Here is a 15,781-nt window from a genome sequence, read left to right as displayed (position 1 = left end):
AGAGGTGGTAACTCGAGTTAGAAAGGAATATGAAAGAAAGATGTCATCAACATCACATCGTTGATATTGGGATCATGGTTCAAACAGGAGGGAGGTAGCGATAGTGGTAGCAAAGTGCATGCAAAGACATACAAAGTCTGAAAATGCAACAACTTAAATCGTTCAACCCTAAATTTATGTGGTCCCTTCTTCTCCTTCTCCTTCTCGCCCGTATTCGCCCACTAAGCTTGGGTGGTTCTCACATTCCGGTCTCCAACTCTTCTCATTGATGCTCTCGCTGCGTGCACACACGCAACGAGCCGATACGAGCGCTATAATCCTTCGCTTGCACAAACCTCCACACACGCCTTTTAGACGGACCTATTCTAGGGAAATATTGCTGGCTGGGGTGCATACATAGGGGCGGGATGCGCACCTCTTTCGATGGTCGTAGCAAGGGGACAAAATGTTTTAGGAACAATTCATTGAACCGATCTATATATATCGGATATGTTCCTCTCCAGGAGAGCGCGATGCCACCAACCACGGCATCATTCTGAGATCAACCGATCACCGACGCTCGTTTCATTACCTAATCCTTGTGCAAGACAATCCATTTGGAGCAAGGGCATTTCACGTCTGCATAGATAGTACAAAGCTTTGAGCACCAGCAAAAGTCCCAGCAAATACACATCCTCGCAGCCTTGTATTCCTCCAAGCTCATATGGCCCTGATAGTAGCGATATTGGCCGACAGCAACACCTTCGAGACGGGCAGAGGCACATTCGAGATGGACTTCGCGACGCAGGTTCTCTTCGGATGGAGTGCAGGTGAGCCGTTGGGCAGCACGCTGAGATTCCTTTTCTGCATAGATCAAAGTGGCGGTGAGGCCGGGCAGGCCGGACAGGTTGTCGCGCGTGTAATCTGTCGCGGGCCAGATGGGACATGGTATGAAGTTGATGTGGGTGAATTCGTTGTTGGCGTGGAGCGGGTCGCCTGTGGTGAAGGGGCAGGGGGAATGGGAACGCGCTGCAGAAATGTTTAGATTTTGAAGCGGGAGAATGGTCGGACGGGAGGACTAGTACTTACCATGAGGAAGTAGGATTTCGGTTTCGTAGCTCTCGAATTGGCCTGAGTATCCGGTCAAAGCTGCTCGGGGAAGCTTGCGTTCGGAGACAAAAATGACATCGTCATCGTCAGAGTCAATGGTGATCACAGAATAAGTGGGTGTGGATGGGATGCTGTAGATGGAGACAGCGCGCATGGGCTCGACATCCTGATCAATTTGTTGGAGTGCGACGCGGATCTTTTTGGTGGATAAGAGGTTGATTTTGTAGTCTGGGATTGTTAGTCACATGATGAATGGCAGACACGGGAACAAGAGATATGGACTGCCGTTTGAGCCATTGGGAGTGGACATGGTAACGAAGGAGTCTCGAGCACTTCGCTTGGTGACTGGAAACATGTGAGAACAAAGCTTGGATGCGTTGTCATTTGACGCACCTCTCTGGATGGTATCGGAGCTTGGATACTTGACGGCTGGTGCAGTGACCATTTGCTGAAAGGTGGACGACGGGAAGAAACCATTAGTTTTGCCAGCCTTGGACTTCTGGGATTTTGGCGCAAGAATGACATTCTGCTTTGGATGGGTCTGACCATAGCTGAATTCGCATTGGATGAGTTCAGAGCCTGGACGTTGTTGGACATTCCCATAGAAAGACGTTGGCGATCCTGCAGCCTTGAAGTTGTTGTAGAAGGCTTGGGTTGCTCTCTCCTCAGCCTCGTCCACATGAGCCTCCAAGTCGGCGCCAAGAGCTACGAAGCGGCTGTCTGTTTCGCATTTAGTGAAGTTGGGAAAAACAATATATAACCTACCTTTGGTGGAGATATCAACACCAGACGGTGTAATAGCGAATTGGGCAGCAAGTTCACCAAGGCCACCATGATCATCATCTGAACTTTGGGCACTGGGCTTCTTGGATTCGATACCAGCATCCGCAAACATGTATTCAAAATATGGTGATTGAGGAAGAGGTGGAAGTGGCTTGTTGAGATACTCTTCGGCAATGTTAACTCCAACTTTGGAAGTAAGGTAGTTCTTTTGCATGTTCTGACTGGGACCGAACTTTCCAATGCGGCAGAACTTCCCTTTGACAATAGGTTTGTCGATAGTAGCCATGGCTTTACGATACCAGGACGTTCCACGATCTTTGGGAGGGACAACTTGATTGATCATATTCTTCATGTCGTCGATGGCAATTCTCTCAGAATCATCATGAGCAGCGGTAGAGCCCCAAGTCCCCATGATAGTGTCCCTCATGCACGGACGAGCCATTGAAAATGAGTCCTAGAGGTCAATGAACAGTGGACTTTGATGAAGACGCTTGTTGGAACAAGATGATCACAAACATAGTAGTACAGTCAAAGCTGGAGTAGGCAATGAAAGATTGAAATTTGAAGCTGCAAAGGCGAAGAGGAGAGAAGTCAGGCTCATGTCGAAGGCCATTCATTGAAACCTTCAATGGACCAATTGTGCACCAACTGCTTGTGTTCTCCATTGAGAGCATGAACGGAGCCATATAGAAGCTAGAATTTTCTCATCGGGTGAGGAGTGAGTGTGGCAGAAAAAGACGATAGCATTCAATTCTTCCAAAACAGGATGCGGTCAGAAAATTGAACCCGGCGGAAGAGAACGTCTGCGTGACTCAATACCATATTCACCGTGATGGTATGGGTATTCAGCTAGATGGCTTTGAAAAGTACTCCGATCCAAGAAAAGAGGGCATTGAGGCCTCGGCTCGGTGGAAAGCCTCGTGAAGTGACTTACATGCGACGAGCGGAGTCTTCATCACTATGGGCCTTTTTTTTTCTTTTTTTTTGTTTTTTGTTTTTTTTTTTTTTTTTTTTCCTCAGCATTCCTCTCTCTAGCCAACATAGTTATCGTCGGAGTCTTCCCCTGAAACAAGTCGAGTCTCCTCAGGCGCAACATATGTCAGACTCTGCTCTCCAATTCAAAGAGAGACGACGCAGAGTTTTCAATTCCAGACAGTACTGTGGAGCCAAGCAATTACGGAAGAGGAGGTATCCGATTAGAGGTTGTAGGGGAATTTCTGTTTGAGCATTCTGGAGGATTGGGAGTTCTGGCGGGCTGTTGTTTCAAAAGGGTTTCCTTGGCTGTTGCGAGAAGCTGAGCTGTGATCTGCGCACGCCCTAGATGACAAGACGCGCGGCGTACAGATTCGGTTTAGGCCCGCCTCGGCATGCTACGGGGAAGCGCAGCCACGGACCTTGGTTCCAGTGAGAATCCGGCTGCAATAGAGACACTGCCACTACTTTGTCACTCCAACAGGGGGGCGTTTTTCCATTTGCCCATGGCTATGGCCATTTCGCAATAAAAATATGTCAATACCTTTGACGCCGTTCGCCCTCTTCACCCTTATTTCCTCAACATTGTGTCTTTTCATCTCTTAGAATTTTCTACTGGACAAAACTATTGTCTATTATTCCACATCCGTCTGTGCTTGCTTCCAAATTCCCCAGGAAATGTCAGCTGGCCGGTAGCCCTTCTGTCTTCGTTTCCTCGACCTTCATTACAGAATGGCCGGTCCTAATCCTCCACTCCGAAAGACTCCAGAATCATGGCTGAGACGGTTATTACCGTGGGCATTGGCCACCCTCCTTCTAATGGCATCTCCGGCAAGAACGGAAAAAACCGCGGCGGATTATTTTGTACATTCGCTGCCTGGACAGCCGTCCGGACCTCTTTTGAGGATGCATGCCGGGTATGAGAAGACGCTAATGGTTCATAAGAGGGAGTATTGACTCGAGAGTAGGCACGTTGAAATCACGCCAGAGCACAATGGACATCTCTTTTTCTGGCATTTCCAAAACCGACACATTGCTGACCGGCCACGGACCGTAATCTGGTTAAATGGCGGACCAGGGTGTAGCTCAATGGATGGAGCTTTGATGGAGTTGGGTCCTTACCGGGTAAAAGAAGGGGGAAGACTGGAATACAATGAAGGTTCCTGGGACGAATTTGCCAATCTGTTGTTCGTGGATAATCCGGTAGGGACTGGATTCAGCTACGTGAACACGGACAGCTATCTTCACGAACTACAAGAGATGGCAGATCAGTTCCTCATATTTCTGGAGAAGTGGTTTGCATTATTTCCACAGTACGAATCCGATGACCTTTACTTTGCCGGCGAATCTTACGCCGGACAACATATACCCTATATCACGAAAGCCATCCTCGAACGCAATGTCGTACAAAGAGCAAATGGAAAACGAACTTGGAACATCAAAGGTCTTCTGATCGGCAACGGCTGGATTGCCCCCTCGGAGCAGTACCAGTCGTACCTGCCATTCGCATATCAGGAGAATCTCATCCAAGGAGGAACTCCTGAAGCTCAAAAGGTCGAGGCTGCACATTCATCGTGCATTGCCGCACTGGGTCGGCCTGGCGGAGATGAAAAAGTGGATGTCAGCGCCTGCGAGACCGTTCTATCCACGGTTTTGATGGTGTCCAAGCAGAATGGCAAGTGCTACAACATGTACGACATCCGACTTCAAGACAATTGGCCGTCTTGTGGAATGGCGTGGCCCCCGGATCTGAAGACTGTTACCCCGTACCTGCGGCGACAAGATGTAATCACTGCATTGCACATCAACCCGGACAAGCGAACGGGATGGACAGAATGTTCCGGAGCGGTCTCTTCGGCGTTCCGAGCTAGTCACTCGAAACCCGGGGTTCAGTTTTTGCCCGGAATCCTCGAAGCTGGTGTGCCAGTCGTGTTGTTCAGTGGAGCGAAAGACATGATCTGCAACCATCTAGGCACCGAAGACATGATTGGCAATATGAAATGGTTAGGAGGGACCGGATTTGAGATTTCTCCCGGAGTTTGGGCACCGAAACGCGAATGGACGTTTGAGGATGAGCCGGCCGGAATCTATCAAGAAGCAAGGAACCTCACCTATGTTTTGTTCTACAATGCCAGTCACATGGTGCCATTCGACTGGCCCCGAAGAAGTCGAGACATGTTGGATCGATTCATGGGGGTGGACATTGCCAGCATTGGAGGCAAACCCACTGACAGTCGGATTGACGGCGAGAAAGCAGGCAGTGAAACAAGTGTTGGTGGCCATCCCAACAGTACCATCGCGATCGAAGATGAGAAGCAGAAAGTCAAGGATGCGGAACTGCGAGCGTATTATCGTAGTGGCGAGGCTGCCCTGGTCTTTGTCTTGATTGCAGCTGGGCTGTTTGGATGGTGGGTGTGGCGAGGACGAAGGAGAGCCCGTGGTCAAGGATATATGAGTGTGCCGTTGGCCAATGGGTCGATGGGTAAAGCACGAGACGTGGAGGCGGGAGATTTTGATGAGAATGAACTGGACAATCTGTCGTCGAGTCGTGGAAGACGAAACGTGCGTGCAGAGCCTTATGACCTGGCTAGCGATAGTGAGGACGAGGATGCAGCACCTCACACAGGCGGCTCAGGCAAGGAACCTGGACCCAAGTAGTTTAAAAAGAAAGGGAGAAACGTATGGACTGAAACTATAATGATATAGACGATTTAACCCAGAACATCATTGAATGCCACATTGCCTTGATTATTGTTGCCGTGAGGTTTTGAGCCTTGACCTGCATTGTTGGTGGGACACAGCTGCGAGCCAAGGACTAGGGACGGACGTGCAGGGGGCTGGATATGCCGGCTGGCATTTGGTATTCCGCAGTTTTAGAGTCTTGTCAACAAGAAGAAGTGTAAAACAATCTGTTTATCGTCATGAACAAGGTTCTGGCCCAAGGGACGATGGCTGCCTGGAACTAAGAGATTTGGCACGTTCCAACACGTGGGATTTGTAGCTGATGGTGGTCTCCAGGGATGGTGGAGCATAAGGTGTGAGATTTCTCATTAGCTGACAAACTGGTGGTCCGTTCAACTTGCCGTCATATGGGACTGGGAATTTTCCGAGACCCTGTTGAATGCGCGGACAAACTATTGATTTGAAGTTTGTTGGGAGTATCATGACAAGAGTGGTAAACGGTACATTTTCTGTCCTGGGTGCAGTAGGAGCATGCAAGTACCGGATACCCATGACCCCATTGACAAAGTCCTTTGTTTTTTGGGCTCACTAGTCTTTCGTCTTTTTTTGATCCTCTTTTGTAGGCTGGCCAATCTGGGTGTGGGCTAAGTCTCGCTAATAACTCGATTGCTGGGATCAAAGTCCGTGCCTGATTGTCGATCGGAATAGCAGCCGACAATAGTGCCAAAGACGATTCGCACCTCTTCTGCCTTTGGTTATTTTTACTTTTACCAATACACCATCACCGTGAGTCCCTTTTTAAGTCCTAATTCCCTTTCTTCTTTCCCGTGGCGTTCTTCTGGGCCCACCCAACTAGTATCCTGGCCTCTTTTCCCTGTTCCTATTCCCGCTTCCTACCTTTCACCTGCTGTGGCTTTAGATAATTCCCCCGTTCCCCCTCGGACTCACGGGCTCACGAGTCAAGCCGCATCCATCGACTCCATCTGGCACGCTACTGTACGTCAACTCGCTACACCAAGCTCACCGATACCAGGATACTCTTCTTGTTTCCCTCGTCTGTCTCCTCCGCATCCTTTCTCGGATTGTCCGGCCTCTGCCCTCTATCCTCCTCTCCTCGACGCACCAAACTTTCCCGGCACTCTTGTCAGTTCTTGTTAGGATCTCCAAATGACAGCCTCATAATCACGGCCCTTGGTGCGCCAGACTGCAACAATTCGAGAAACCCTGGTCAGGCTCAAACTCAATCCGGATCCAAACCTTTAGACCCCCCTTGCTCGAATGACCACCAGAGGACTTCCCTTGCGCCACAACCGGATTTATCATTCGCTTTTCGCTTCTCATCCTCTTGTCCATCCCATAGGCCCCTAGCAATGTCCTTTCTCATGGCTCCTCCCTGGTCTAGATTCAGGGCTTTCCGGCTTTTTGGACCCTGGAACCATACGGAATGACCCCTCTCTTGTGAATAATTTGTGGGAAATTCCGTTGTGTCGGAGGTGACTTCCTCGTTGAAGCTGGCAATTCAAATAGGTCATTGGGCTTTTGGGAATAATATGTGAATATATGTCCCTTCCAACTCATCCATCTGTCGTTTCTTGCCCCCGTGCATTTTGACACCCGTTCGGGATCTCTTTGACTTGCCTCAAGCATCAGCCTCATCCGGCCTCGCATACTCTCGTTCCTCCTTCGCTCGTTACCTTAATCATCCGGACCAACCACCCCCACCGTTTGGGAGGCCTTCACGAATGGATGAAGATGCCCTGTTTCTACGGCATCAATACTCAGTCGACCCCACTGCTTCCGTCAATACCGCCGCCTCCTACAGTGCTGGTTACATTGTTCTGTCTTTCTTCACCTCTCTGATAGGATGCATCACTACTCTCGAGTTACTGCAACGTCGCACGTCGACGCGAGGGGCCTACAATTGGTATATTTTTTTTTGCCCCTGCATATCCTACCTTTGCTCTCTTCTCACCTCCCGCCAGGTTTCTCCTCCTCGCCTCGGCAATAACCATGGGTGGGATCGGCATCTGGGCTATGCATTTTGTTGGTAACAGAGCTATCATACTCGAGCAAGGAAATCCCCAACGCCAGATTTTATACAGCCCCGGCTTTACGGCAGTCTCATTTTTCATGCCCATCGCGGTCCTCCTATTCGCCTTTTACCTCCTTGGAATGCCCACCAGGGCTCGTCAATTCCACGTCGCCATCGCTGGAGTCTTCACTGGAGCAGCAGTTTGTGGGATGCATTACCTGGGTCAATTGGGTATTGAAAATTACGACTGCTCATATCGAATTCAAAACGTAGTGGCCGCTGCAATAATTGCAGTATTGGCCAGCTTTATTGCTCTCAGCGCCTTTTTTCGTCTTCGGGATACCTGGACAGACAGCTGGTGGAAGAGAGCTCTTTGTGGCGCAATCATGGCCCTCGCTGTATCAGGCATGCATTGGACCGCTGCAGTCGGAACAATATACAGCTGGAAAGGAAATCTGGCGGTTCACGGCAGCTCAAGGAAGCAAACGGCCCTTATTGCTTCCTGCCTGGTAAGTTCATTTGCATGAGGCTGTCGGACCAATCTGATGTATCTCATAGTCAATGGGTTCATGTGTGGTACTTCTCATCGTGGCGTCGATTCGAGGTCGCAACAAACGCAGTGCCCGAATCAAAGCTCAGCGTCTAGTTCTGGCCTGTGCTTATTTTGACGAGGATGGTAAATTGATGGTCACCCAAGAGGGCATCCTCCCCAGTGAAAAAATCACCAATCGTTATGTGGAAAAGGTGGCGTTACCTCTTTCGAGTCCACACGGTAAGCTAACATCTGATCTCAGACTTTCGGAGAAGATGAACTCAACCGGTCTCAATCGACCTTCCTGTGGATCTTCAAAGCTTCTCACAACTGGGGAGTATTAAAAGATCTCATTCCAGCCATGAAGGAATTCGTCGAGACTGATCCAGCAGTAAGGCGATATCGTCCTGGCTACACTGGCCCAACTTCACCGGATGACTCGAGCGATCTTTCCCTCAATTTTGCCCCGATTTTCAAACAACTCTACTGCGTGGCGGCCCAACAATTGGCTAACTTGATCCATGAACCACTTGAGAGGATTGGTGTTTTATTCGAGGAACCTCTGGAGACTGGTGCAATATATGTTTCCACCCACACCGAGATGGGCTTCCGAGGTCTATCAGCGAATCCTTATCGTACAATGGATCCCGAGAATAGAAACACACCTCCGGTAATTGCCAGGGGAAAATACCTCTTCCTCACTCGTCAGATAAATCGAAATGAAGCAGCCAAATTTGCTGCTCTTGGATATCGATTCGCAGCTGTTGGACAAATTGCGGATCCCCTTGCTAAGAGCATGCAAGTTCATCGGGACAATATGGTGGCTCGACTTGAACGCATGAGATTGAGTACACAACCAGACCGTCTGCCGCCCCCAGGAGTTCATTTGGCATGCTTTATGCTTCGTCCTAGTATGAGCAAAAGCTTCGATGTTCTCGTGCAAGCAGCAACGCAAAGCCAACTTCCTTATGTTACGTTGCAGCCGGGTGACTTGTCCCCAACCCAATCGCAACAACTACGATGCTTTGACGATGCAACGATTGGTGAAACTCTAAGAGTTCTTGTCAACCGGCCTAGTGGATTTGATCTCGACGAAGAAATTCGATGGCAGCTCTACAATGCGTTTGTTCAGCTGGTTGATATTATAGGTGATGCGGATACCATGATGCAAGCAAAATTTTCTGCCAGGGAGTTTCGGCTGCCTTGTCGAACGAGAGGACAGCCCACCTCATCTACCTGTACATTATTGACAGTTCGGGTGTTGAGAAATATCCACGCATCATCAACCAGGAAGGAACTGACCTACGTCCCGCTTTCATTTTTTGGTGCTCAGCAACATATTCAGACGACCGATTCAAACGACGAGTCGTTCGCGCGAAAAGTCAGAGCCGAATTTGGCCACTTGGGCTCAGGAGATCCCACCAAATACAAAGGGGCGAGCAGTGTTAGAGTGGATAGGATGTCGAGCTCTGCAGAATCCAGTGTATTGGGTGCGGAATCTCCTCGATCGGCGATATTCAAAAATCCAATGGGAAGATTTCTGCCCAGTCGGCGAAGTGATGAAGCAACCATTGTGGATCGGGAAAAGAGTATAGCTGAAGGATCGGATTTTGAAGCGACTGGAATGACATCTCCAGACCCTCCCAGTCCTTTCGACAAACATACACATGCGACACAGCCAGACGTTACTGAACTGGTGGCGGTAGGAAGTGAAAAGGGCAGTTGGGTTACGGAACTCTTTGGGCTTTTTCGACAAGGAGCAGACGGCTGGGGCTCGACAACAAATGAAGGATGGAAATGGGATATCAATGTTCAAAAGTCGTTCGAAGTTGGGACTGAGAATCGTCAGCAAGAGGAGTGATAATACAAAATATATTAATGCTGGCTAGCAAGAGGGAGGTACTAGAGATTCCGGTGGGTTTATGATTTTGATGAATCATGTTGGGAGGCTATCGTGCTGAGAATGACTTCGGTTTCCAGAAAAGGGGAGAAAGCATTCAGTTGTCATCAGGAGCTTAGGAGAGCCGATGTTTGATTGGCGGAGAATCGGATAAATTCGGCCATTCCGTCGCCGCCTTTAATATCTTTAGGTCTACTCCAACATGCATCCCAGTACATTACCTTTATGGCTTTCAGGCTCACTTGCCTTCGGTATCGACTCGATGTGAAGTTCAATTTGACGAGTTCAACATGAGAATGACTTGACAGTAGCCCTCCACCTTTTGACCTTCGATGAAGAGTAGCGAAGACTGTCCAGTCTCCTCTGACAAACCCATACTACTCCAGTCTCTTCAATAGGGGGTTGAGAATTGAGGATTGAAAAGATCCAAAAGAGAGCGCATACCAATATGCCCTTCGCACAACTGGTCATCGGCCCTCCCGGTGCCGGCAAATCCACCTACTGCGAAGGCATGCAACAGTTTTTAGGAGCAATCGGTCGAAAATGCAGCATCGTCAACCTTGACCCTGCTAATGACTTGACCAGCTACGACGCCGCTATTGATGTGCGCGACCTGATCACACTCGAAACAATCATGGGGGATGACGATGTTAATCTCGGACCGAATGGGGGTGTATTATACGCCCTTGAAGAGCTGGAGGAGAACTTTGACTGGTTCGAAGAAAAGCTGAGGATGTTGGGCGAGGATTACGTCCTTTTCGATTGTCCAGGCCAGGTAGAGTTGTTTACACATCATGATTCCCTGAGGAGGATATTTATGAAGGTCCAGAAGAACTTGGGTTATCGAGTAAGTATTAGTGTCGAAGGTGTGCAAATGTTCCTTTCCTCCCTCTTTTATACTTCGTTGCTCTGTATCATTTGTCTTTGGATTTCACTTGCCCTCTTACTGTTCTTCCATAGGTTTCTTGTTTGTATTGTTTGTTCGATTTTGTGCAGTTCCCCCTTCGTTCCTTCAGCTCCCCGTCAACCCCGTCATTGCTAATTTTCTTTTGAGAATAGCTGGTTGTAGTCAACTTGATTGACTCGTACGCTTTAACGCTGCCGTCCCTTTATATCTCCACCCTCCTCCTGTCATTGCGGAGTATGCTACAACTCGACTTGACCCACCTCAACGTTTTGACCAAAATCGACAACTTGTCAAAATATCCTCCACTGGCATTCAATTTGGACTTCTACACGGAGGTGCAGGACCTGTCGTATCTGCTGCCGAGTCTGGAGGCGGAGTCACCGATGTTTGCGCACGGGAAGTTTACGGCGCTTAATGAGGCGATTGTGAATCTCGTCGAGGAGTATGGGCTGGTGGGATTTGAGACGTTGGCCGTGGAGGATAAGAAGAGTATGATGTCGCTGTTGAGGACGATTGATAGGGCAGGCGGATATGCTTTTGGAGGCGCAGAGGGTGCGAATGATTCGGTCTGGCAGGTTGCGGTTAGAGAGGGGTTGGGGGTTTTGGATGTCAGAGACGTCCAGGAACGATGGATTGATAATAAGGAAGAGTGGGATGAGCTGGAGAGAAAAGAGTGGGAAGAGGAGCAGAAGAGAAGGGAGAAAGAATGGAAGGAGGGTGTTGAGGGTCAGGATAAGGATGTGGATATGGACATACCTCAGGTCGTCAATAGTGGCGTGAAGGTGGTTCGTAGTGGGAAGAAGTCATGATTGCTTGCTGAATGCGTATCGGTGGCATCCTGCTTGTTGTTGCACATCCAAATTCATGGGTGTTCATGTTGGTATACCAGAACTTCGCATTTCTTTCGAGCTAGTCCTTGTTCCTCCATTCTCACTTGTCCATCTAATCCACATCCTCCTCGGCTTCATCGTCATCTTCGATCCCCTCTTCTTCTCCACGCATGAATCTGGTACTATCAGAAACGTGCTGACTTCCACCACCAACCAGTCCGTCCAACACCCTTTGATCTTCTTCCTCTACATCGCGCCTGGCCCTGGCCACCTCCCTCCTCGCTCGTCGTAGCACTTCCTCTTCACTCTTCCTTATCGTCCCACTCACTCTGACCACCTGCAGGACACACTTGACTTCCTCTCCAATCGGTGACCCACTGGGCCCACCCTTGGTACTTGGTATTGGTATCGTGTCCATCATCGTCAAACTCGCCCATACGACTTTTGCGTGTGCACGAGGCACGCGCAGGATCCCCGTCGACGTGCGGGCGCTGAAGTACACGAGACGCAACGCAGGAGCCGTCAGTGCGGCGAAATATGTGCCGAAATTAAATGTGATGCTGGAGCGGATTAGGGAAAGGAGGAGTGATGTGTTCAGATGCGAGGGACTCGGGCGTGAGAAGTGGATGTATGCCTTTTCGTTGTCTGGTGGCGCGGTGGAAGAGGAAGGGGAGGCCGAGGTCGTGGGTGTTGGATAGAGGATGTTGAAGAGGAGGTAGCGGTGTTTTATGCGGACCATTGCAATGCTGTACTTTTTGCTTTTGCCTTTTCTCACCTCTCATCCGGAAGGAGCCACTACCTAGTGTTCGGTAGGCTGGCTAGGCATTGCTGTACTCCTCAACGCGCACCGCTCCAGAATCAGGAGGACACAGAGGTCGGGTGCATGTGCTTGTTTGGAGAAAGCACTTTGCTGCGTTCCAGATTGCTCAGTTGGATCATGGAAATGTTCTGCGCCGGGCTTGGCCTGAGGCTGCTGAGGAGTCTTCAGATATAAGGGCCTTGGCAAGGCTCTGCCTTTTCCGATCCACTGAACTTGAATACAACGCAGTTGCTCATGTTATTTTAGAGAACTAGGGGCGTTTCTTATTGTCTGACAAGTGGTTAGGCAACACGAGACTCGGAGGAATCAGAGCATGAACAACGGACGACAATTTCACAGCTAACACCCGGATTCGAGGCTTTGGTCTACGGTTGAGAACGGTGATCTACTTCGCCCGGTCCTCGATGCCGAACTACGGGCAACTTTGGCCACGGGGAAGTCGGCTCTTAAAATCTAAAAATCTGAAACAAGAAGTCAACAAACGTGATGCCCTTTTTGAGTTTGGAAGCCAACTTTGCACTTAGCGGATGCTTTTTTTGATCATTTTTTGAAACGCCCGGACAGCATCTCCGTTCGATTTTGATGGGGGCCGTAAGGTGAAAGACGGCTATGCTTGCCTGTCGTGATCAGGAGACTTCCATGTTTGATCTGGCCTTTATTAGGAGCTGCAGATTGTCAAACACCCGCGCGTAGATCTCTCGTCGTTCGATCCTAGTCATTGTTGGGTCGGCGGGCAAGGTACAGGCTGAAAAATGGGTGAGATGCTTCGCTCTTCTTTTTCAGGGGCTTGGACTGTACGTGGTAATTGAGGTGTTACGGGAAGAATCTGCCGCAGCTGTAAGACCTGAAATGGGATGTCCAGTTATTTGGACAATGTCCATGACATGTGTCGGTTGAATCTAGGTCAGGGTGAGGTCTGTTTCTGTCCGAGTCTGCCTACTCTTTGCGATACTCAGCAAATCCTTGGGGGGGGAATGAGCACGGAGTCCTTGGAAGAATTACGATAAATTTGTTTGCTGGGAACCCTGCTCAATGGGATGGATGACTGGAGCTCTTCGGCTTCGAATCACCTTTTTGGTTTCTATTGCGAGCAACCTGCACTTCGCAGGCTTCACAGAAGTCGACGATTTGACCGACTGAAGTGAGTTATTCGGTGTTTCATCTAGGCGACTACAAAAAAGAAATGGCGCTTCTGAGTGGTTGTGAAGGTAAGTCGGACGCTGAACTCGTGATCGGTACACCCCCTTTAAAGAGTGGGACCAAAAGGTAGGAAAGGATTTTCACTTTCATCGAGTCTATCTAGACTGATAGAGGTATGGTACTGCAGAGGAGGGTCCGGTGGCGTTGTAGGGGGCCGATGATTGGGGAGGAGAGTTTGACGCCGGTGCTTCAAAGGGGACAGACAAGGAATTTGAGTGGCCCAATGAGAAGGGATAGAAAAAAGAAGAAGAGAAGAAACGGAGACAGCACGCGAGAAAATCCAACAAACAGGGGGGTCAATAGGAGTTCTGGTCCCTGCACCGCACCCGCAGCCTGCGCAGGTACCTGCGCTACAGCGTGTGTACTACGACCCACTAGCTTGTTCCTCCACGAGTTCTCCGTACAGCAAAACTGCGCTGCGTCCTCCTCCTAGTTGCTGTGCATACGCGCTCCATCTCAACTTTCTTCCGTCCTGACCTGCATCTTCGTGCGTCTCTTTCCCTTTTCTCGTTCTTCCCAACAGTCAATCCATCGAATCATCTCTCGACGAGAAAAAAAGATAGTCCTTCATTTTTCTACTCTCCCACTCAGTCATTCCTTGACCCTCCTTCGGCTCTCTTTGTCACATATCACATTCTTTTACCCGACGGTCGATTCGTCCAAGTGTCACGTCTGTACATTTCCTTCGGTCTGCCGTTTGCGCGGCTGATCGACTAAACAGCTCAACTTCATCGCGATACAAATATACGTCCCTTCAATCCTTTCCTGCACGGACTGAGTCCTGCCTTCACCGAACGACACATCATCATTCCCTTTTACACAAACCGTTCAATTCGATTTGAAAATATTTGGAACCTCCCTCAGGTCAACGACCATATCACCGGATCCGTCCAGACACAAAATCTCACGCAACACATGAGCCACTTCTGCCTGTTGGTCTTGTCATCGCAGCCGCTTTATTGAAAACCTCGATCATCCTCGGCCACTCTTCTTGCTCTCCTCTCGTCCACCATGTCTCTCGCGCGAGCATTTACTAGGCGTAACAAGCGCAGTGTGGATCACCAAACTCCCGTTCGTGGTACAAGTGTCAAATACCTTCCTGGAACCATCAATCGCAGTCTCATTTCTCTACCGACTGAATTGATCTCGACAACCAATGTCCAGGCCTTGACTGCTCCCGACATTCGAAGTTCTTCAAGTTCTTCGACAGGTTCGGTCTCATCCGGCAATGATTCTGACTTCTCGACTATCGACCGAAGTTTTCTCACCAACACCGGCACAGACACTTCGTCAATTGATAGCAGTGGTCCCGCGACTCCTGTGACACCTGCAACGGATGAGAACAAATCGTTTTTTGATGTGAAGCAATCTGTTCCTGCTCTCCCTGTGATTACTTCACCCACCGCTTCTGAGACACCTGCTATTCCAAAACGTGCTCTGTCTCATTCCAAGAAGGCACATGTGGAATTGTCGAGGAAACGTTCGATCCAAAGAATGTCACCCCCACCCACCGCAATTGTCAAGCCCATTCTTCGAAGCAGTGCTGACATTTTGAATGTCTCAAGCAATCCCAACCATCCTTTTGGTAAGGAATTAGCACAAGTCAGCGAGATGGCAGAAGAGTTTGGCGCTACCGCAAGATTACTGGATGAAGAGGAACAAGAAATTCTCAGCAAGGGACTATACAAATTCGGAGTGGAAGATTATCTGGATGAAATTGCCGACTTGTATGGTGGCATCTTTGAAGACAAACTCGGATCAATGGCAAAACCGTGGATCTGAACAACGATCACTTGAATGATTAGTGCAACTTACTGATCGTTCACACAAGATTCACGACTTTTATGACTTTGGGGACTTTAAGGGCAAAGTTGCTCACCTATCATGGCTGGCTGGTTGGTCAATTATGGCGTTTCAATGATATGAAACAGATCAAGGGGTCTCCCTTTTTTTCTTTTCTCTACCGGTTGAGAAATTCCGGTTTCCGATTTTTCGAACCATTTTGGAGGAAATATCACGTTTCTCGGCAAGTCG

The 15,781-nt window shown here is 49.2% G+C and overlaps 6 protein-coding genes across 6 annotated transcripts; 4 read left to right on the top strand and 2 right to left on the bottom strand.

Annotated features, from left to right (window-relative positions):
* Positions 1–571: 571 nt before the first annotated feature.
* On the bottom strand, positions 572–2,284 carry Z518_03078 (uncharacterized protein; the record flags this gene model as incomplete). Its single annotated transcript, XM_013420104.1, has 4 exons — positions 572–1,008; positions 1,069–1,317; positions 1,351–1,746; positions 1,855–2,284. 4 exons carry the CDS (start codon positions 2,282–2,284, stop codon positions 572–574), a joined length of 1,512 nt encoding a protein of 503 aa, XP_013275558.1.
* A 1,292-nt stretch (positions 2,285–3,576) lies between these two features.
* Positions 3,577–5,502, top strand: Z518_03077 (uncharacterized protein; the record flags this gene model as incomplete). Its single annotated transcript, XM_013420103.1, has 2 exons — positions 3,577–3,761; positions 3,813–5,502. 2 exons carry the CDS (start codon positions 3,577–3,579, stop codon positions 5,500–5,502), a joined length of 1,875 nt encoding a protein of 624 aa, XP_013275557.1.
* A 1,766-nt stretch (positions 5,503–7,268) lies between these two features.
* On the top strand, positions 7,269–9,951 carry Z518_03076 (uncharacterized protein; the record flags this gene model as incomplete). Its single annotated transcript, XM_013420102.1, has 4 exons — positions 7,269–7,450; positions 7,509–8,067; positions 8,117–8,302; positions 8,353–9,951. The coding sequence occupies 4 exons, from the start codon at positions 7,269–7,271 to the stop codon at positions 9,949–9,951; spliced, it is 2,526 nt and encodes an 841-aa protein (XP_013275556.1).
* A 487-nt stretch (positions 9,952–10,438) lies between these two features.
* Positions 10,439–11,706, top strand: Z518_03075 (uncharacterized protein; the record flags this gene model as incomplete). The annotated part of the gene is made up of 2 exons (XM_013420101.1): positions 10,439–10,837; positions 11,050–11,706. The coding sequence occupies 2 exons, from the start codon at positions 10,439–10,441 to the stop codon at positions 11,704–11,706; spliced, it is 1,056 nt and encodes a 351-aa protein (XP_013275555.1).
* Positions 11,707–11,839: 133 nt separating this feature from the next.
* Z518_03074 (uncharacterized protein) lies at positions 11,840–12,466 on the bottom strand (the record flags this gene model as incomplete). The annotated part of the gene is made up of 1 exon (XM_013420100.1): positions 11,840–12,466. The coding sequence occupies one exon, from the start codon at positions 12,464–12,466 to the stop codon at positions 11,840–11,842; it is 627 nt and encodes a 208-aa protein (XP_013275554.1).
* A 2,292-nt stretch (positions 12,467–14,758) lies between these two features.
* Positions 14,759–15,529, top strand: Z518_03073 (uncharacterized protein; the record flags this gene model as incomplete). The annotated part of the gene is made up of 1 exon (XM_013420099.1): positions 14,759–15,529. One exon carries the CDS (start codon positions 14,759–14,761, stop codon positions 15,527–15,529), a length of 771 nt encoding a protein of 256 aa, XP_013275553.1.
* Between the last annotated feature and the right edge of the window lie 252 nt (positions 15,530–15,781).

Source organism: Rhinocladiella mackenziei (genome assembly GCF_000835555.1).
Source record: "Rhinocladiella mackenziei CBS 650.93 unplaced genomic scaffold supercont1.2, whole genome shotgun sequence".
In the NCBI taxonomy this organism is placed as follows: Eukaryota; Fungi; Ascomycota; class Eurotiomycetes; order Chaetothyriales; family Herpotrichiellaceae; genus Rhinocladiella; species Rhinocladiella mackenziei.
Note: the sequence above shows the minus strand (reverse complement) of the source record. Positions and strands in the feature narration are given on the sequence as shown.